The 20,904-nt window shown below is 38.8% G+C and overlaps 2 protein-coding genes across 2 annotated transcripts; both read left to right on the forward strand.

Annotated features, from left to right (window-relative positions):
- The first annotated feature begins 7,141 nt into the window (after positions 1 to 7,141).
- Positions 7,142 to 12,817, forward strand: LOC109695464 (probable inactive serine protease 58). The gene is made up of 4 exons (XM_074055359.1): positions 7,142 to 7,326; positions 8,533 to 8,783; positions 11,290 to 11,432; positions 11,801 to 12,817. Exons 1-4 carry the CDS (start codon positions 7,238 to 7,240, stop codon positions 11,948 to 11,950), a joined length of 633 nt encoding a protein of 210 aa, XP_073911460.1. The 5' UTR covers positions 7,142 to 7,237; the 3' UTR covers positions 11,951 to 12,817.
- Positions 12,818 to 15,322: 2,505 nt separating this feature from the next.
- Prss58 (serine protease 58) lies at positions 15,323 to 19,822 on the forward strand. The gene is made up of 5 exons (XM_020178010.1): positions 15,323 to 15,404; positions 17,320 to 17,458; positions 17,680 to 17,936; positions 19,446 to 19,585; positions 19,673 to 19,822. Exons 1-5 carry the CDS (start codon positions 15,323 to 15,325, stop codon positions 19,820 to 19,822), a joined length of 768 nt encoding a protein of 255 aa, XP_020033599.1.
- Positions 19,823 to 20,904: the final 1,082 nt, after the last annotated feature.

The raw sequence follows: 20,904 nt of genomic DNA on the forward strand, positions 1-20,904 counted from the left end.
GACTAAGGTACAAAGAAGAAAAATAGGGGAGATGAACCAATTCAGGTTATAATATATATATATATATATATATGTTATATATACATTACATATATATATATATATATACAAGAAAATGTCACAAGGAAATTCCTTGTATAGCTGTCTTAAACACAAATTTAATTTTTTTTCTTTTACAAAATTGAAGAACAGGAGAGTAAAACAGGTCCTGTCTGGGGAAGGACAAGATTGGCACCAGTGTGAGAGGGGAGGAGGATGTGGGGAAATGGTGTAGGAGAGTGAATATAGTGCAAATACTGTGTACATATGTAAGCAAATGGCAAAATAAGACCTGTTAAAACCACTCCAGGAATGGAAGAGAGGAGGATAAAGGAGAATGATGGAGGGAATGAATTTAATGATGATATATTTTATATATTGTAAGAACTTTTGTAAACTTCATAATGTATCCCCAGCTCAATAAAAGAAGAGAAAGTGTTCGTCAGTATCCCAAGAAAGGTCCCGAATCACTCATTTTTCTATTTTATTTTAGAGTTGAATTTGGTCTAGAGAATGACATGAAAAATGGCTTCATGATTTTGAAGGCTAGTCTGGGACTAAAGGTGAAGTTTTCCATAAGAAACCAGTCACATCCCTGTAATGAGAGTGAGGCAGGCTGGGGAAGGTGTAGTTCTTTACCAGCTGTGACAGTTGCCAAAGAATACAAAGAAAATTTCCTTATGTCATAGGGAACTTATTTTCTAAAGCTCTGAATTCTTTCAAGAATTTTCCTTCAAATCTTCCAGGATACGGTTCTGGATGAAATTAATAGCAGAAATAGTATGAAGAGGGAAATATTAACATAAAGAACTGAAAATTAACTTTTGTCATGAGGATGAAGCAAAGCAAAAAGATTGTTCTGTAGGGCCTGACATGTTACTAGTGAGCAACTCAAAATGGAACTGTTGCTTTTTACTATTATTGTTTGGTTTGTGTATTGTTGTTTTTCTCAATATACAAGTGTCAGATCTCATAAAACAAAAATGATATCTGTTTTCAATGAAATTTCCAGGATATGTAGTTCACAAAAGTTAATATCTGTCATTATGGCTTTACAAAACCCCTTTATCTCCACTAATATCCAGGGGTAAATTCAGCTGAGAACAAAATATGATATAGGATGGGTCAGGAGACTTACATGTACCTAATTTGTCCCCAACTCTTCTTTCAACATCTTTTCAGTGCCTCACTTTGACCATTGGCTAGAATTACAAGGCAGCATCCATTTTTCAGTAGAGAACACTGTTCCAGTCTGGAGAGATTATAAACCCACAAATGCTCATTAACTCTGACTCCATGGTATCAGTAGGAACCAAGTTCCAAGACAGGGCTAAAACCAAAATACACAATCCTGTGAACTGAATATTGAAGGTCTGCTTTCTCTTGGGACATTACTCAGGACTCATTTCTCCCTTTGGAAGAGATGAACAATGTACTAGCAATAATAATTAGTATTTAATAAATAATTATTGTGTCACACTATGTGTAAGTAATTTTAAATCATGTTTATCCTCACAACTATTCTATAAGGCTACATCCTCACTTTCTCCCCATTTTGAAACTAGGTTTAAAAGGATTAAATGTCTCTTACCAGCATAAAGCAGCTGGTAAGTCCTTAGCAAATGAACCATAGCATCTCAGGTCACTCCTGGGCCTATAGGCCGTCATTATGGGATCACACGGGAGAATGTTAAAAATATTTAGGAAGTGACAACAATAGTTGGATATGAAGACAAAGTGGCATCCCTGAAATCCTGGAAAATATGAGAATCCTAAAGCCAGGGTTATTTTACTTTACTAACATTTATATTACACGATTTGACAGTCACTGTTCTAGGCTACTTTATAAATAACTCTTAATTCTCCTTTAAAATGCTATGTGATGGACTCCCCATTTTACACAGAAGGAAAATGAGAATGACACATGTTACAGAATTTGCTGAAGATTGGAATGTGACAAAATGTGAGTGCCACAAAAAGAGGCCCTGCAATAAAGCAACAGAATCTGACATGATAACTACAAACTCTGTAAGTTCTTCACGCCTTACTTTTTTCTGTCATAGATTCTAACACCTGCTCTTGTGTAATATCTAGGATCATTGTTGAATTCTGTTTATTCCTAAATGTGGAAATAATCACATCCCTGTTTAAAATGACTTACCAAAACTCTTCTGCAGATTATTTTGAACTCGTCTTGCATTAATTCATCACTACCTGAATTAAGGCTCAAACGTGGAATTAGAAAAAAAAAATGGACAGTGAAATTGGATGTTGGGTGCAGACACCATGATATTTTATGCCTTTAAATTGCCTTTGGGCCCCTCTAAATTGAAAGAAATACTTTAGAGTAGAACCCCCTAAACTGCTTAGGCAGGATGGCCTCTTTAAGAAGACTTACTTTACTCTCCACCATTAAAAAATGGAGTAGACTTAGAAAGATTTGCCACTTGTTCTGGTTATTTAAAAAAAATACCTGAAACTTAGTGGAATAAGTGACCCCAATCCAGTGCTGTTATTATTATCTCTCCTGGACTTAAAATTTGACTGGGTTCAGATTGGCAGTTCTTGCTTGGGGTCTACACAATTTACAGTCAGTTAGTGGCTGGGTGTGACAGTATCATCACTCACATGGTGAAGTGATCTGTCCCCTGGAGTTTCAGCGTGACCTATCTATGTGTCTTCCATATTGAACAGTTTAAGCCCCTTTATAGTACATCAGCTGTATTCCATGAATATGTGCTTCAAAAGAAAACAGCCAGATGGAAATTTTATTGACCTTTATGAAATGTTCTCAGAAATTATGCCAGTTTATATTCAAGAGCAGCAAAATTAGACTTCAATTTTTATGTGGAGGCATGTCAAAGAACATGGGAATAATTTTTAAACCACCACGCCCAGAAAAACATCCCTTGGAGATTGCATTGTGCTAGTTGAGATCACAATTGAGTGACTCTTAATAGAATGTTACAAATGAGGAATTATGAAGGGAGTGGTGACTACAGTACCTCATATCCGTAGAATAAGTGAGAGTTATACCCTCTCACTTCTCTGCAAAGTCAATAATTGTTCCCTAGTCTCATTTTTTCTGTTACAAAGGGGAAAAAAGCAATAAAAAAAATAACAGTAGTTGTCCTCGTATTACCATCAATAAGTCTTTGGGGGACGGGGAGAAATTGAGACCAGAGAGAGGATATGAATTTCTCAACGTAAAATAGGAATAAAAAAATCAGTTTTTCTCTGGTGGATTAAAAGGATAGAGCTTCTTTCTACTGGGGATTCTTGGAAGCAGAGATGGTAACTCGGCCGGGCACAGTGGCTCATGCCTGTAATCCTAGCTACTCAGGAGCCAGAGATCAGGAAGATCACAGTTTGAAGCCAACCCAGGCAAATAGCTGGTGAAATCTTATCTCAAAAATACCCATCACAAAAAAGGGCTGGTGGAATGGCTCAAGAGATAAGGGCTCCTGCCTAGCAAGCTTCAGGCCCTGAGTTCAAACCCCAGTGCTGAAGGAAGGAAGGAAGGAAGGAGGGAGGGAAGGAGGAGAGACAGAGAGAGAGAGAGAGAGAGAGAGAGAGAGAGAGAGAGAGAGAGAGAGATGGTAGCTCGCAGGGCAAGACATGGAAGAAAAAAAAAGAAAACATTGATGGTAGGCCCCAGCAATGTGACTGGAACCAAGCTATGGAAGGAGACTTCTTGAGTTGCTGGGTTGCAGGTGCTTAAAAACATTCACAAAGTGATTTCTGATGTTCTGTTTCAGGATGTTTTCAGGTCTAAGCTAGGGTTCCCCTAAATATCTCCTGCTGATAGTCTAAAACCCCTCCCAGCATTAGGTTAGTGGTGAACTGAGAAATGGAATTGATACAGCTGTTTTCATGCACTGGGACAAAGCAGACTGGAGGCACCTAGAGAATCTAAAAGTCCTGCCACACAAAAGTTTGGAAAGAGCTGAGGGGTGCTGGGATTCCTAAAGTGTCAAGTGTGGAGGATTTAAGTAATATGATTGTGAGCAAGATTTTTAACCTTACCAAATTCAGTTTCTTATTTGTACAAAATGAATAACTATGATATTTAATTTATAGGCCTATTGTAAATAATAAATTAGTTCATATATATATATATATAGGGCATATGACACAGAGCAAAAACTTAATAAATCCTGACTTCATTATTAATAATATTTTAAAAGCTTTGGATACCAAAGAAATGGAATCCTTTAAAGATTAGAGTGCTTGAGAACACCCAGATGTTTTAAGTTAACAATTAAATTTTCAAGAACTGAGTTTGCTTGTAATTTTTACAGATAAAGGGATATTATTTTTACAGCCTTTTATAACTGAGCAGTACTCTGTGTGTGTGTGTGTGTGTGTGTGTGTGTGTGTGTGTGTGTGTGTGTGTGTGTGTTGCTGTGGATTGAATCCAGGATCTCATGCATGCTAGCCAAGTGCTACTAAGGAGGCTAAGACAGAAGAATTGCAGTTTGAGGGCAGCCTAGGCAAAAGTTAGCAAGACCTTGTCTCAGAAAATGAGACAGAGCCAGGGTGGTTCAGCCCTGTAATTCCAGCTACTAGGGAGGTGGAGATTGGGAGGTTTGTAGTTAGAGGCCAACCCCAGGGGAAGTTAGTGATGCCCCATCAATCAATAAGCCAGGTGTGGTGCATGCTCCTAAGGTTCAGCTATGTGGGAGACTATAATTAGGAAGATAAAGGCCTACCCCTGCAAAAACATAAGACACTGCCTGAAAAATAACAAAACCAAGTAAGGGCTGGGAGTATGGCTCAAGTACTAGAGCACCTGCAAGCATGGGTTCAAACTCAAGTACTGCCCCCCTCCAAAAAAAAAAAAAAAAAACAAAAAGAGAAAAAAATAAGCTGGCATGGTGGCACAGGCTATAATACAGCTACAAGGAAGAAGAGAGGCAAATTCTGTAGTGGACCTACAGGTTGCTACAGAACCACAATATTTTCTTTTTCTTCTCTTTTCCTTTTTAAGGTACTGATGATTGAATCCAGGGCCTTCCACTCTTGCACTTGCTAGACAAGCCCTCTATCACTTGACCACTTGAGCCACATCCCTGGTGCTTCTTTTTTTAGTTTTGTTTTTCAGATGAGACCTTACACTAACTTTGCCCATTCCTGCCTCAAACTTCGATCTTCCCATCCAGCTACTAAGGAGGTGGAGATTGGTAGGGTTACAGTTGGAGGCAAACCCTGGTGGATTGCAGATGTGTACACCACCCTTGGCAGGCACTGGTAAGTTCTTTAGTTTCTCTGACAAAAGGCTGACGTGACTGAATGTTTTGCATTTGTTTAATCTCTTCCAAATGTGGTGTTGAACCTGCTATTTATTACCTATCTCTGGAGGGCAGTAAGGTTATCTTAAATGGAAGATAAGGTTTTCTTACAATGGTGTAGAAGACGAAAACTGAACAGGCAAGGAAATTGGTGTCATTTGCTATTCCAATAAAAGGACATCTTGGCAGTTTGGGTTTTGCCCTAGACCTTTATAGGGAGATATAGGTAAGTATTGGGTAGACAGATTTAGAAGCAAGGACTTTTTGTAGGTGGGGGAGCCTCAGTCAGTTGGTTGAAGAGCAAATGTTTATTTCTGAGATGAGACATGGACCCACTAACTCATTGTTTCATGACCTTCTCAGAAGGTAGAAACAAACAAGTGAACCAAAATAAACCAGATTCAGAAAGGCAAATATCTCCTGTTTCTCTCACATGCAGAATATAGACACAAAAGGTGGGGGTAATTTCTTAGCCATTATTGTTTTCTGGGAGCAGAGGGCTCAGGTAAAGCTCAATCTTGTCACAGAGAATCTGGAGACTTTGTTCCATGTCCTGACTTTGCCACTAACTTCCATGAGGACTACAACCTATTACTAAAATGTGAGAAAAAGAAAAATAAATGATTTATTAAATCCATTTTTCACCTCAATGTTCTGTGAGTCTCTAGAGACAGCAGAGGGATCCTGCAAAGCAGGAGATGGCAGGGAAAAACAGGGAGAAAAGCTTAAAGTCACAAAGGTAGGAGGGGGCATCAAAGAAAGGCTATGTCACAGAGAGGTGACTAGGTCAGCAGATACAAATTACACTTGAGGAGGTTTTATGGAGTGAAGAGTCACCAGGGCCTCGACTGGCCTGAGTTGACTCCTAGTGATGCCATATACAACTGGGTCTTGATCAGGACTAGCTTGAAGAGTTATATAAGACTTATTAATCTCCTCATCTCTTCCCTCCCATGCTCCCAGCCTCTCTTGTCAAGGACCTTGGACTCCAGATTGGAACAGTTTACAGTAAACTCTAGCAAGATTACAGACTGCCATGAAGATCTTTCTCATCTTTCCTTTCTTGACTCTAGCTGGTGAGTTTGAGACCTGATTTTTGCCAAAGCTGAGATGTAGGAAAATGAATAATGATTGGAAAGAGAAGTAGCCAGCCACAAATAAGGAGATAGGGAGCTGAGGGCATTGGTTAAAGGAACCAAGAGGAAGAACTCTCACTGTGCAGCACACCCTACCAATGTATTCTGTGAGCTCCTCTGGTGCCTGCGAGCATCTCAGCGTGAGCTCATTGTCAATGCCCTGACTTCTTCAGGGACTCGCGCAGCAGCAGCCCTCAAGTGTGTCATTGCTCCTGCACCGCCATGCTGCCCAGTCCCCAGGCCAATGCCTAGTAGAAGACATGGATGGGTCAAGGAAAGGAGGGTCAGAGACTCTGAAAACCCCAGGCTTTCATATTCGTTCATTACCAAAGTCAGGTTGTATTTGATTTTTTTAGCTCAGTTCTTAGTAAAAGTTCATTTTAAAGGTACAATGTATTTAAAACACTAATTTATTCTATTTATTTTTGTAATACACAGCACTGCCAATTAGAGCATCTGATTCACATTAGATGAGCCCCTGAGTTAGTGTCACACAACTTTAACATAATTCCATCTCAAGCAAAACTGTGCGTCAGTTCCCTTAATGTGTGGGAGTTAAGAGGCATGTGCTATTTCCTCTGATTTTTAAAAATAAAGACCTTGATGTTATTTTTGCAAACTTTTAACTACAAAAAACTCCCCTAGCCAGATTTAGCCTCCTCATTTCTTTGTTTCTCTTCCCACTTGTGACCTTTCAATTCTCCAGGAATTGCTCTGGCAGAAAATTCAGATGAACAGTTGAACTTACCAGATGATTTTACTGTTCCTTACATGGCCTATCTGCAGTCCAGCCCGGAGCCCTGTGTGGGGTCTCTCATTCACCCTGAGTGGGTATTGACCGCAGCTCACTGCCCCTTGCCGTAAGTACCCTTTTGCTTGTAGGATATTAGAGGGATCTATTCCAATGGAAGTGGGTCTGGTGAAGCATCTCAGCAACTTTTAGTGGAATTAGAAAACCTAGGAAGACAGAATCTTCTTCCCAGATATAGAATGGAATACACATTTGGATGATTTAAGTGGATATCAAAGGAAGACATCAGAAGACTTTCATGGAAAGTAAATAATATACATTCATCCACAAACATTTTATTTGAAAAATGTTTGGAAATATTTACTATGTAGCAAGGACTACTTAATGCAATGAGCAAGCAGTGAGGGAATGAGATGGAAGTAAGTTTTCCCTCATAGAGCTGACATTATAGTAGAGGGAATAAGCTAAACAAAACAAGTAAACAAGCAAAAAAAATGGCCAAAAGTAAAGCATGAAAAAGAATAGTAAGCTGTAATGTATAAGAACAGTATACAAAACCATGTCAGATCTCTCTGAAGATATGAAACCAATCAAATGAATAATGCCTAGGGGATATTCCTGGCCCAGAAAGCTTGTTCTCTGCATTAGGAGGAAAAGAGAGGAAATAAACCCAATTTTCATACTCCTGAAAGTGGAGCTGGAAAAACAGATATTCTTTATATCATCCATATCTAACATATGAGCTACTACTTTAGCAGGGAATGGCTCTTTGATATGTTGCATGACTGGACTCCTAGTGACAAAAGCAAGAGGGTCTGCATTTGCCTAGGAAATAGAAGGGAAAATGGTGACTAGGAGTCTAGACAAACCAAACTCTTCTGATTCTAAAATCAATGTAGACTACACATGATAAAAATAATTATATGGGCCTGAGAAGAGCACGGGAAAGCCCAAGAATATCTGGGGACAATGGGTACTAAATATGTGCTTGCTCAACAGCTGCCTGAGAGAGTGTGGAATAGACCAAGAGCTCTTCAGTCATGGGTTGTGATGCCATCTCTGTCACCTTCCAGCTGCGATTATCCAATACTCTACTGAATGTGTTCTGGGTGTGAAACACCATGTTAGGTTTTACAGATGCATGTTTATAACATAATTGTGTAAACTTTTATTTTATAGACAAGGGTAGATTACTTCAGTTTTCAGGTTAGGAAATAAAATTAAGATGATTAGAGAAGGTGACTTCTGACATTTATTGTAGTATGACATTCTGTGACCCTGTTCTTTCTCGTCTCCCTACTTTTTTTTCCCAAAGTACTAAAATTCGACTGGGAGTTTATCAACCCAGCATCAAAGACAAGAAAGAGCAGATACGGAAGTACTCATTGACTGTGCCACACCCTGAATTTAATCCACAATACCTGAATAATAACCTGAGGCTGATAAAACTCTCCAAGGTTGCTGTGCTGAACAACCATGTGGGAACTATAGCCATAGCTATGGAGCCTATGGCATATAATGAATCCTGTTTTATTCCAACCTGGACCTGGAATGAATACAAAAACTGTGAGTGTTTGACTCTGTGTTTCTCATCGTGGGGAGATGTGGGCTGAGAAAGAAGGTGGTGAAATATTCTTGATGGAGCTGTTAGGAGGACTGGCAGAGTGGCTCAAATGGTAGAGCACCTGCCTAGGATGTGTAAGGTCCTAAATTTAAATCCCAGAGCCACAAAAATGAAAGAAAGAGCTATTATGAGGTACTGTTCTTGGTGCTAGAGTGATTACTGCCAAGATTACTCAGGGACTGACTGATGTAGGGCAACTAATCTGACAATAACAAGTGGAACAGGAAGTGATGGTCACATCTCTAGAACATTGGAGATCCAGGTCCAGGGAACTGAATTAAAATACAGGTGGGGGAACAAAGACAGTATGAAGCAGAAGGATGGGATATTCAGGGTTGCTAAAAGCCTGTTATATGCTTCATGGAACAGCAGAGGCATAAAGGAGAGCAAAGCTTATGTGATAAGGTGAGGCAATGGAGAATGTTCCCCACTCCCTGCCATGGAGAACGCAGACCACGCGAAGAGGTATGGAGAACCTTGAGAGATAAGGAGATGGCTGAGGGAAGGAACCATCTGTCCCACCACCAGTGCTGGTTCCCTGCAGTATACTACTTTCATTCCTACTAAGACCTCTGAGAGCTCCCTCCTTATAGATGGAGATGAGGGTGAGTCACAGAGAAGTTAATGATTATGACACACTATAGGTGTCTTTCTGGCCTGAAACACCTCCTAGTAAAAATATCATGGCCCATGTTATAGGCACATATCCTTCTCCTTTGTGGGCCCAAACTAGGATGAGCTGAAAGATCTAATCTGTAGGTACCTATATTCTCAAGGGTGCTTTGTGAAAAAAGTGGTTTTCTAATACACTCCTTGGTCCCTGCTGGCTGTTACTTTGTGTGGTTGATAATAACCAGTGAGCAATAATAATCAGGTGTCTTTAGGTATTACCAAAATCCATTTAATCAGGTTTAAACCCTTCTTCTCGTGGCCACAGAATGATTCATCTGTTCTATAAAAATAAAGTGGGAACTTTAAAAATCAGTATGCTTTGTTAAAACAAATAAGAAGTGGGAATTTTTATATCTCTGTGTCTTGCAACTTCATACCTTAATATAGAAGCAAAGTACCTGGGAATCTAAATATATTTTCTGAATGAATTACAGCTTCTATGTCTTTTGTCTTTGACTTTGCAAATCTTGTTCAAAGTAATTGCATTATATCTTACAGAAGTACTTTTTTATATGCCATTTGAAATTAAGCTAAACTGTACAAAGGTTTTGCATGTCAGAATCATAGTAACAGACTACATCTATAAGATCGTTTATGCAAGGCTTTCAATATTTATTAAGAATTCTTTATTTCAAGTAATTTAAGTTACTTCCACTTGACTTGTTAAACTGATTTTAATTTCCTTTTCATAAAAACTTAAAACTGAACATTATTCTACTCTTTTCTGACCTGATCCTTTCTGGTCTAATCTACCTTGAGGCCTTTTATTGGATACATTGTCAGAAAAATCCTGCTTCCTAGGTACCCTCTGATCAAGTTTTGGTTTTTTCCTTCTTTCTTGCTACTCTCCCCAGAGATTAAGAGATTTAATGCTATGGTTAGAGTCATTCCATTCTGAAGTTGACAGCATAAAATTTCTGTACATGCAATTTCTATGATAGAGATGATGTCTTAGGGGAAATTTGTATGTAGATGGACACATTTACACACATGTCTGAATAATCAATTTATAATCTGTTTACAGTCATGTACCACATAATGGTGTTTCAGTAAATAACTGACAACATAATACAACTGTTCATAAAATTATAGTGGAGCTAAAAAGTTCCTAGTGCCTAGTATTTTACTGTACCTTTTCTGTGTTCATCTGTTTAGACACACTTAAGTACTTGTCATTGTGTCACACTATTCAGTGCAGTCATGTACCATACAGGTTTATACCCTTGGATCAGTAGGCTCTAGCATGTAGCCTAGGTGTGTAGTGGACTATACCACTTAGATTTGTGTAAATGCACTTTACAATATTCATGCAGAAACAAAGTGGCCTAATGTATTTCTCAGAACATAAACCCACTGCTAAGTGACACAGGATTGTACATTTAAACAGCAGCTTATACACACTAAAATATTTTCCCCTTTATGATAAAAAGTAAAGAAGTAAAGTAGATGCCCACAAAAAAAAGGCAAGGTCACAGAAGAACGATGGCTTTGTTACTGTCTCTTTCTCCTCATGACCACTCATAATCTTCACACAGTTGTTTTGAAACATTACAAACTATATCTAGTAGAGAGAGAACTATATATCTGGTAACTAATGGATGGATAACTTATGAATCCCCTTCTCCAACATGGAGATTCCAAACCCGGAGCCCTAAGAAGGATGGAGTGTCTGTTGCTACCTGTGTTAAATATTCTCAGGGGTGAATTTATTTACAAAGTAGGAGCAGAGCACAAGAAGAATGACTCTTGAGTTCATCTGTCTTCTCTTTCCCACAGTTAGTGACCCCGATATCCTGACATGGATAAACCAATATTCTCTTTCCTATAAAGACTGCTGGAACACCTTGCAACAAGAACAGGGAGAAATCGTGAACATCATGTGTCTAGGGAAGCCTCTAAATGTTGTAACTGATGTTAAGGTATCTCTTCCTCTGTCACCCGGGAATATCATAGGGGTTCCATGAGCAAGCAAGGATGATTATGGGGATGACTCTGATTCAAAAGGCTCTTCATAGGGTACCTCAGTTTTTGGTTTGTAATTCATTCCCCTTCCTCCTCTTAGAGTGGGAGGGATCTGGGGTAGGCCATCTGTCCTTTATCCAGATTGCATCAGGTTGGGTCAAATTTGAACAGAGAAGGATGAGAGAGAGGGATGTGAAGAGGGTTGTTGCCTCAAGAAAAATAAGTCTATTCTCTTACACAATTTTTCTAGTGTAATGTGCTACTTCTTGGGATTTACTCTTGTTCCATGAAGACCAACTGACTTCTTGTTCCCTCTTTCTGGCAGGAAGTTTCAGCTGCTCCAGCCATCTGTGGTGGGAGACTACATGGAATTTTGTCCTGGTCAAAAGCAGGTGTCACCCTGGGAAATGAAGGGTTCTTCACAGAAGTTCATCCCTATGCAAGATGGATCATGGAAATCATGAATTCCTACTGAGGTGCCTCATGATTTCTACACCAGATCCATCACTCTTATTCTTAAAAAAAAAATACAAAGAGAAAACATCCAATAAAAGACTCCAGAAACTTGTGACTCCTGCTTTCTTTATCAGGTAAACTTTGAAAATAATGAGGAATTTAATAATATCCCCACAAACTCATTCATGCAAAAATTATTGACACCAACTACTTAGTACAAACTGCATTTGGTAGGGGAAATATTTATGAATATAAAATGGCCTTTGCCATTGGTTAGCCAATTCTGATACCTGTGACAATTGCTATAATGAAGATGAGCTATAATGTCTATAAAAAACTAAGTATTCTGGATGGTGGAAATAGGGAAGGAATCACCAAAGAGACAGACAAATTAGGGAAAACAGCTGATTAACAGAAAAGCATATAGCATGCGGCATCTCTTGCAAAATATATGTAAAAAAGGTAACACTTGAAGGTAGAAAATAAGTTTTACAGGAGGACAAAGAATGTTATAAAACATTATTATATGTGTCCTGTAATCATTGGTCCCATCCAAACTTCAGGCCCCCTTTGGCCCCTCTTCTCTCACAGCCTCATCTCCATGACCTGTGAATTTCTGATTCACTCCCAACTGCAACTCTGTACCCTTAATCAACCACAGCTATATTGTTGCCAGGGATTTTTTATAACTGCTCAACTGAGCACTTCTTGTAATGCTAGAATTATGTCTTCAGCACTTAATGATAAAGTCAATTTCCAAGTCAGTTGTATAATTCTCCATAGCAGCCACTTCAGAGCATCTCATCAGACCTCTAGTGCTCTCATTCAGCAAACAGTCTCTGGTTTACAAGTAGGAGGAGAGATTTTCTGGTGCCTCCAACAAACCTAGAACAATTCCTAGGGTTTTTTTTTTCAGTTTATTTTCCTTTATTTCATTTTTTATTAGTATATAATAATTGTACAGGGGGATACATTGTGATATTTACATATGTGCTTACAATGTATCTTAATTAGATTCAAACCCACTTTATTCTCTGCTCCCTTCTTGGAACAATTTCAAGAGGTTTCATGATTTCATTCATACATGAATACAAAATCTGTCATATTCACCCTCCTTCACCCTTTCCTTATGTGGGTACCCTTTCACTGGTACCCACACCTGGACAGGACCTGTTGTACCTTCCTGTCCTTCATTTTTTAAGTGTATGTTGATAGGCCAAGGGGGTTTTGCGTTAGCATTCAGACATGTATAGATTGTGCTTTAATCAGATTCACTACCCAGTACTTTTTCTCTATCGCCCTTTTCCCTATCATTCAATAGCTTATAGTACATTGTGTCATATTATCTTCATATATAGATGGAATGTTTCAATATTTTTCATTAACATTCCCTTTCCATCTCCTGCCAACCTACAATCCCCTCAAGACAAACCTACTAATTAATACAATCTTGTTCTCTCCTATAGATGATAGATAGATATGTAGATATCATGCATCTTATAGATATTTATCTTATAAGTCTAGCTTCTGTATATGAGGGAAAACATGCCATCTTTGTGTTTGTCTTTATTTTTTACTACAGTGAAAAAGGGAATCTATATATTTTATCTCTACCTGAATTATGGATTCCATACCCCCTGACTTCCTCATGGACTTGCTTTATGATTATCTTTACTTTTCTGTAATTTCTCTTTTCTGACTTGAATTTATGTATGCATTTATTATTTTTATTGATACGTTATAGTCATACATATTTAAGGGGTACATTACTATAATTTACATGTATATAATGTATAATAATAAAAGAAAGATAATTAGCACTTCCATCTCAAAAATTTGTCATTTCTATGTGGTGGGTAATTTTGGACACTTCTACTCATTTTGAAATATGTCATAAGTCATTGTCATCCAAGTTATCTGACTGCACTATAGAACACAAGAACTAATTGCTCCTGTGTAATTAGTGCTCCTATGTTTTGGTACCTGTTATCTAACTTATCCCATCCGTTGCTTCTTGTTGCCATTATTAAAGCAAAATAAAGTCTCATCTAAACTACAGAGGTCAAGGACATGCTTCCTAGATCTGCTGTCTGGTTACAGAACTCCTGAATGGTCTGTTCTGTAGGTTTCTTCTCTCTGAGTACCCGTACCTGACTCTCTCACATACTCTGCTCTTTTGAGCTTTCTCCCCATTTTCTTCCTTTGTCTTACTTCTACTCAGCCTTCTAGTCTTAGACACCACTTCCCCAAGGGGGTCTTCTGGGTCTCACATTAGGGCCTCTGTTATATGTTTCTCTGCCTTACTTTATTCCCAGCTTGTGAAATTCATGATGATATTAAGACATTTGTCCCCTCCATTAGACTATAATATGTGTGTTTAGGATCCTCATCTCATCTCTCTTTTCACTAAATCATGAAAACCCAGTAAAGTGAGGAGATGACCCCTTCCAAGCCAGGAAAAGAACCATCACTAGAAATCAAACTTGTCAGTACCTGAATCATGCACTTCTAGCACTAGGATTGTGAGAAAATAAATGTTTTTTATTTAATCCACCCAGACTTTCTTTATTATGGCAGTCCAAGCAGACTAAAACATTTGACCCACATTTAACTTGGGTTGCTTGTTTTCTTATTGTTGAGTTTTTAACAATTCTGCACATATTTTGTACACAAATATTTTAGCAGCTCTGTGTTTTGCAAATATTTTCACCTAGCCTGTAACATACCTCAATTTTTAGCTCTGAATATTTTTTGTTATAACTGCTTAGGTATCTATCATTCCCACTAGCTTATAAGTACTTCAGTGCTTAATGGGGATTTTAAACTTAGGCATTCCCCCAGCAGCAAGCACAGATCCTGGCATAAGTGGACAACATATAATATTTGTATCTCATACATTATTGGCTAGTTAGTTGAATGAACGGTCATATGAAGAAAAGGAATAAGTATTTCAAAGAGGCATATAATGTCAGGAAGAGGGAGCAATGTCAGGGCCAGAGGGCTAAGCATGTCCACTGGAGATAAACATCAGTGTCACACAAATGGGGTTGGTGTCATAGAGACAGGAGGGGTCAGTGTCCTGCATATAACTCAGAGAACTACTTGCCTGCACATGCCAGAGTAGAGGAGTCTGTGGAGCCACTGCGAACTTCTCTCAGGTAACTTCTCCCCAGAAAGTGAAGATCGTACTCTGGGTTCCAACACCAGGGACCAAGTCACTGACCAGGACTGCAATTCCTTTCCCTCTGACACCCAACACCACCCCCACTCTGATCAACTGAATCTGGACATTGCATTAATTCATAGGGCACTTTTTTTCAAACCAAGAGCTCTCTCTTGCTTTATCATATTTAGTCCTTTTCTCATCCTTCTTTGATACCTTTCAGACACCATGAGTGACATCTTATCCCGTGAAAAGGCTTTCAACATTATCATAAAATTAATCCTCCTCTGGGCTCTCTTAAACCTACCTGGTGAGTATTTGTACATTTGTCTATTTATTTACCAAAGGGAGATCCTGGGAAAACTTATAAAAGGTAGACATGACATTCCAGATGTCAAATGTAAGACTTATTCTATATCACCATTGTGACCCTCCATCAAGTTTCCCCTTGTGACAGTGGCCGCCTGCTCTGCCTCAGATCGATTAATTGATTGCTTGCTTTCAGGAGAGGCATGAACATTGACACCCTTGTACTAAATCTACTCCTAAGGAAGAGCTGATTCTGGGGCTGCCTGGAATAGGAATGATGTGGGGATGGAGGACAATGGGAAATGGGGCAAGGATTGTGAGCAAGTATCCAACTAATGGTTAGAGCAGAGTGTTGAAAAGTTGGACATCTGGCATGGTTCTGCTTCTCTCACACCCTGCATTCGATCCATTAGGAAAATCTTGTTGGCTCTCTCTTCTAAACATATCCCAAACCCACTTCAACACCTCTACTACCCATGATGGTTCAAACCACCATTTGCCTGGATTATGAAATTATTCTCCTAAAAAGGACCCTCTGTTTCTACATTCTACCTTTCACAGGTCTCCACAAGGACATTGTTGTCATCACTCCTTTAGAGAAAACCTTGTAGTAGTCCCACTTTCATTCAGACAAGTCCAAGTTCTTCCAATACCCTACAGAGCCCTCCATCATTTCTTTGACTGCTTTCTGTCTCCTCCCCTCCGTTCACACCATGTCAGCCACACTGGCCTTTGTGCTAGTCCTTATGCAGGACTTTGGACTCTTTCTCTAGCTCTCACCTGTTCCTGGGATCCCTATCCCCACATATCTGATCATCAAGCCACCCCCATCTTCACATCATTTTTAACATTGCCCTTGAGATTCACACTGATCACTAATTTTTTCTTTTGGTGTTAATAATGTCTTGAAGTCCGTGCCTTGCACTTGCTAGACAAGCACTTTACCACTTGAACCAAGCCACCAGCCTTTTTTTGTTTTATTTTTCAAGTAGGGCCTCACATTTTTTGCTCAGAGGAGGCCTTAAATCATAGTCATCTTATCTCCCCCTCCAGCAGGATTACAGGTGTGGCCACCATGCCCAGCTTGTGTTTTGAGATAGAGTCTGGTTAACCATTTCACCCAGGCTTGCCTCGAAACACAATCCTCTTATACCTGCTTCCTGCATAGCTAGGATTACAGGAGTGCACCACCATGCTCAGCCCTGATCACTGATTTAATGCTGCATGATGTTCTACCTCACACACAGACAGACCCACACACAACTGATACTCCATTTCCTTCTTTCCCTCCATAGCACTAATCACCATCTAGGATACTAGTTCACTTATTTATGTATTATATGTGTTATTATTGAGTGGCTCCACTAGTTGAATATATGAAAGCAGGGATACCTGGAATGTGTTTTCTTCACTATATACCCCATTTCCTGAAACAGAGCCTGGCACATATGAAGTACTCAGCATTTGTTGAACAGATTGATTATTCCCCACCTCCTCCTTGGATTCTGAGCATCTGGCCTGTTTTAATAATGGCACTGTTATCTCCTTCTTTGCATTTTTCTTGCAAGAAAGGGATAAGACTTATAAAGCACTCTAAAATGGTAAAAGTGGTTTCTAAATAAGCTGATTTAATATAGTATCCACTGAATTGAGGAAAGTATTTAAGAAAGCTTACATTTCAATTTGAAGACTATTTACGGACAATTTTAAAAAGCAAATACTTTTTTTTTGAAAAAGACATCTGTACCATTTATCATTTTCTTTATGTTTAGAACAAAGTAAGTTATTTTACAGATAAAGGTGCTGTAGAGAAGGGCAGGGGAACTTGAAACCTATTAAATGATTTTCTTTTGATTTTTCTAATGATTCTTGGGGGGGAAATCCCATAACTTTTTTATCTGTTCCTCTCTTTCTAGATGTGTTTGCTTATAATCCATACCACATAGCTGGCCCCACTCCCCCCTACTTGGTCTACTTGAAATCTGAATACCTACCCTGCACAGGAGTCCTGATCCACCCTCTTTGGGTGATCACAGCTGCACACTGCAACTTACCGTGAGTGATAAGCCCCCAAAGCCACTCTACTCTGAGTTCTTAGGTTGGACACAAACCCAGAACCTTGCCTAAGACTATCTCCCAACTAAATTGGATGGAGAAGTCCTTCAGGGGACATTCAGTGGCAGAGCAAAAAAGTCTATGGGGAAAACGAATTAAGGCCCATAGGATGGAGGAGGTCTCTATGGTAAGTTATCTCATGAACATCTATGGTATTCCAGGAAGCTTCGGGTGATATTGGGGATAACAAACCCATCAGACACTAATGAAGACAATGTGCAAGTGGTCGGCTATGAGAAGATAATCCATCATCCACTCTTCACAATCTCTTCTATCGAGAATGACCTCATGTTAATCAAGCTGAAAACGACGATTGAACTCAATGAGTATGTGAGGCTGGTTAAGCTGCCCAAGCATGTTGTTCCAGTGGGGACCACCTGCACTGTTTCCACCTGGGCCTACAACATTTGTGATTCTTGTGAGTTCAAGACATATATGGAGTCTGTTGGTTTCAATGACATTCTCTCAGAGTTAGAACAGTATCTCTGAACTTCCGAAATTCTGCCCTATGCAGCATTCTTCAAACCTCAATATTCACCTGTGTCATCACTTTCTTTTCCTTGTACATTATTCAAGAAGTCCTTCATGCTTCTCCCCCCTGTATCTTCCTACCATTGCATTCAAATCTGAAAGCAGTTTCAATAAGAAGACATAATTTGCTGTGCGCCAGTGCTTCATTTTACCTTGAAGCTTCAATTTCCATAACTCTAAAATGAAACACAGCACTCTATCAGCTGTCTCAAACTATTTTAGGCAACTAAGTAACTCAAAGCCTTGAAGTAACATTAAATAAATATCAATATATCAAACACAAGATAAGTATATAATTTTGCACTAAATCAGATAGTACTTCCTTATGTAAGATTATAGTTTAAAGCTGAAGGGAAACATTCAGAAAGAAATATTTTAAACTGATAATGCTCTAACATTACTTATTTCTTCAGAAAACTGTCTTAGTAGAGAGCTTCTATAGATGATTTGAAACTACCAAACGAGATATTCTTCCTAGGCTTTCTTCTATGCCTAATATTTCATGATATTAGTCCGTAATATGTCCAATTATTATTATTCATCAAAATGAAAACTAAACAAAATAATAAAAGAGAAGTAGAAATGCTTTGTCTCTTGAGAATCAATCTATTTTTTATAAATAGCCAAATGTCCCTTGCTGAGCGATGTATTTGATTCATTGGGACTGCACCCCTTGTGTCACAAAGAGATGTAATACAAAAAAAGAAAAAAAGATGTGACTAATTTTGATCTGGCCCATGAAGCAGGTAAGTAAGTTCTTCCTAAAGAACTATTCCCAAATGAGATGTTGATTTATGAAATTATTTCTGGATAAATAAAGGAAAAGATCCCAATGTTTCTTTTTAAGAATTAGTGCATTATCTTAAAATAAAGTTGAAGTAAACACATACCCCCATTAAAAAAACAAAACAAAGTAGTTTTCCCAAAGGAGAAACTTTGATAAGAATACCTACCCCATGAATTTGATACTACTTTGCTCTTCTTTTCTTCATTTTGTTTCAGATTAGAAAAACTTTTTTGAGTGTGCACAGTTGACAGTATTTATGTACCATTGATGTAAAGGAAACAACATGAATTAGGAATCAGAACACTGGGTTTTAAATCCTAGTTTAACAGTTTACTGTTATTTAGGATTAGGAACATTACTTCTTAGGTGGTTTTTTTTTTTTTTGAGCAGATACAGTTTTTGTTTTGGTTTGGTTTAATTTGGTTTTTCAATCTGATAATCTCTTGTTGGCGGGTTATCCCTAACTTCTGAGTTCTGATTTCTCAGTGTCTGCCCATTTTCTTTCTGATCATAGGAGAAATGTTGAAAAAAAAAAAGAGGGAAAGAAAAATGAAAGTTTTGATACCTAAGAGAACTGTTAAGGATGTTTGATGTCTGTCTTTCCTATAGCCAAGGACCCCGACTCACTGCAGAATGTAAACATCTCTGTAATCTCCAAGACTGACTGTCGCAATGGCTATAAAGACCACTACATCAAAGAAAATATGATCTGTGTGGGCATCGTGCCAGGAAGGAGGCAGCCTTGCAAGGTAACACACTCCTCAGGCTTTACTGTTCCCATTTTATTCCTCTTTTCTTTTGCCAGAAAGATGACCTGGTTTTCTTTGTCCTGGCAGGAAGTCTCAGCTGCCCCAGCAGTCTGCGATGGGACACTTTTTGGAATCCTATCTTATGCAGATGGATGTGTTTTAAGAGCTGATGTTGGTATCTACACTAGCATCTTTCACTATATAGAGTGGATTGAGCACACAATCCAAAACAACTGAGTTCCCACAGCAGGAATTCTGGACCACATGACAAAGCCTGTCCCAACAGCCAACCTCAATTAAACTCAATGGGCTCCTTGAGCTCTGCCGTGCATAACTGCTCACTTCTATTGAACAGTCAACAATTTAGCAGTGACTCACACATAACAACCCTTCCTCCCTCATAAATGCAGCTTATGAACTGGTCATTGTTCAATCAAAATGACAATTGACGTATTGAAAAAGAGCCACTTTACAATCATTTGTGGTACCAAACTCCCTACCACTTGTACTGAATTTGACATGTGTTTTTAGTGAGTTAAACACATAATTTGGAAAAAGGTAGTCTACAAAGAGTGAACCAATAGAAGAATCAGTAGGTGAAAGTGTTTCAGGATGGGACTGTGGGATGCCTTGCACTTACTTTCTCCTTGTCTGCACAGACATAGACAGATTCAAGTCATTCATTTTACAGGATTCTGGGTTTTTCCTTGAGACATGAGAGGTTAGTGCGACAGTTAACTGGGGCTTATGACACAGTAGATAAACAGAGTCCAGGACTTATTTTCCTATTACGTTTGCCCGTATATTGTACCAGTTCCACTTCCTTTGGCTTTCACCTTAGCATTTTTCTTTGCTTCTTTCCTTTTCACCTCAGGCCAATCACCACCAGAGAGTTTTAACTGATAGGTTTGCATAGGGATTTTTCTTTGACCAGTTGACTGAGGCTTAAAAAAGCAGAAATAAACACAGGGTTTAGACAATTACACCAGTGGCCACTACAAGTGGACTACTGAAGCCTTTCATCCAGTTTGGGGAGAAAAGAACTCTTCTCAGAAAGAGAAATCTTCTCAAAAAGCCCAAGTTCCAGCAGTCAATCTTGCCCTCTTGAGAGTTCTAAACCCTCCAAATCAGCTAAGCCTAGCTTGGAGTACCAGAACACAAAATTTTGTATGTAATTGTCAAGTGCAATTGTGAGACCTGCACCTTCATATGTTTTATTAACTGGAATTTTAGTTCTGGGAGAAACAAGTGATATTGAGTCCATTCCACAGGAGAGCACCTCAGCCTCTTATAATGCTTTCCAGCTTGAGACGGTGCAA

Source organism: Castor canadensis, chromosome 2 (genome assembly GCF_047511655.1).
Source record: "Castor canadensis chromosome 2, mCasCan1.hap1v2, whole genome shotgun sequence".
NCBI classification, from domain to species: domain Eukaryota; kingdom Metazoa; phylum Chordata; class Mammalia; order Rodentia; family Castoridae; genus Castor; species Castor canadensis.

Bases quoted from the DNA above. Each gene is read 5' to 3' on its own strand.
- LOC109695464 (XM_074055359.1), top strand. From the start codon at position 7,238: ATGGCCTATCTGCAGTCCAGCCCGGAGCCCTGTGTGGGGTCTCTCATT. The intron at 7,327-8,532 runs GTAAGTACCCTT...TTTTTCCCAAAG, and splicing joins GCAGCTCACTGCCCCTTGCC to TACTAAAATTCGACTGGGAG. The intron at 11,433-11,800 runs GTATCTCTTCCT...TCTTTCTGGCAG, and splicing joins ATGTTGTAACTGATGTTAAG to GAAGTTTCAGCTGCTCCAGC.
- Prss58 (XM_020178010.1), top strand. From the start codon at position 15,323: ATGAGTGACATCTTATCCCGTGAAAAGGCTTTCAACATTATCATAAAA. The intron at 15,405-17,319 runs GTGAGTATTTGT...CTCTCTTTCTAG, and splicing joins GGCTCTCTTAAACCTACCTG to ATGTGTTTGCTTATAATCCA. The intron at 17,459-17,679 runs GTGAGTGATAAG...ATGGTATTCCAG, and splicing joins GCTGCACACTGCAACTTACC to GAAGCTTCGGGTGATATTGG.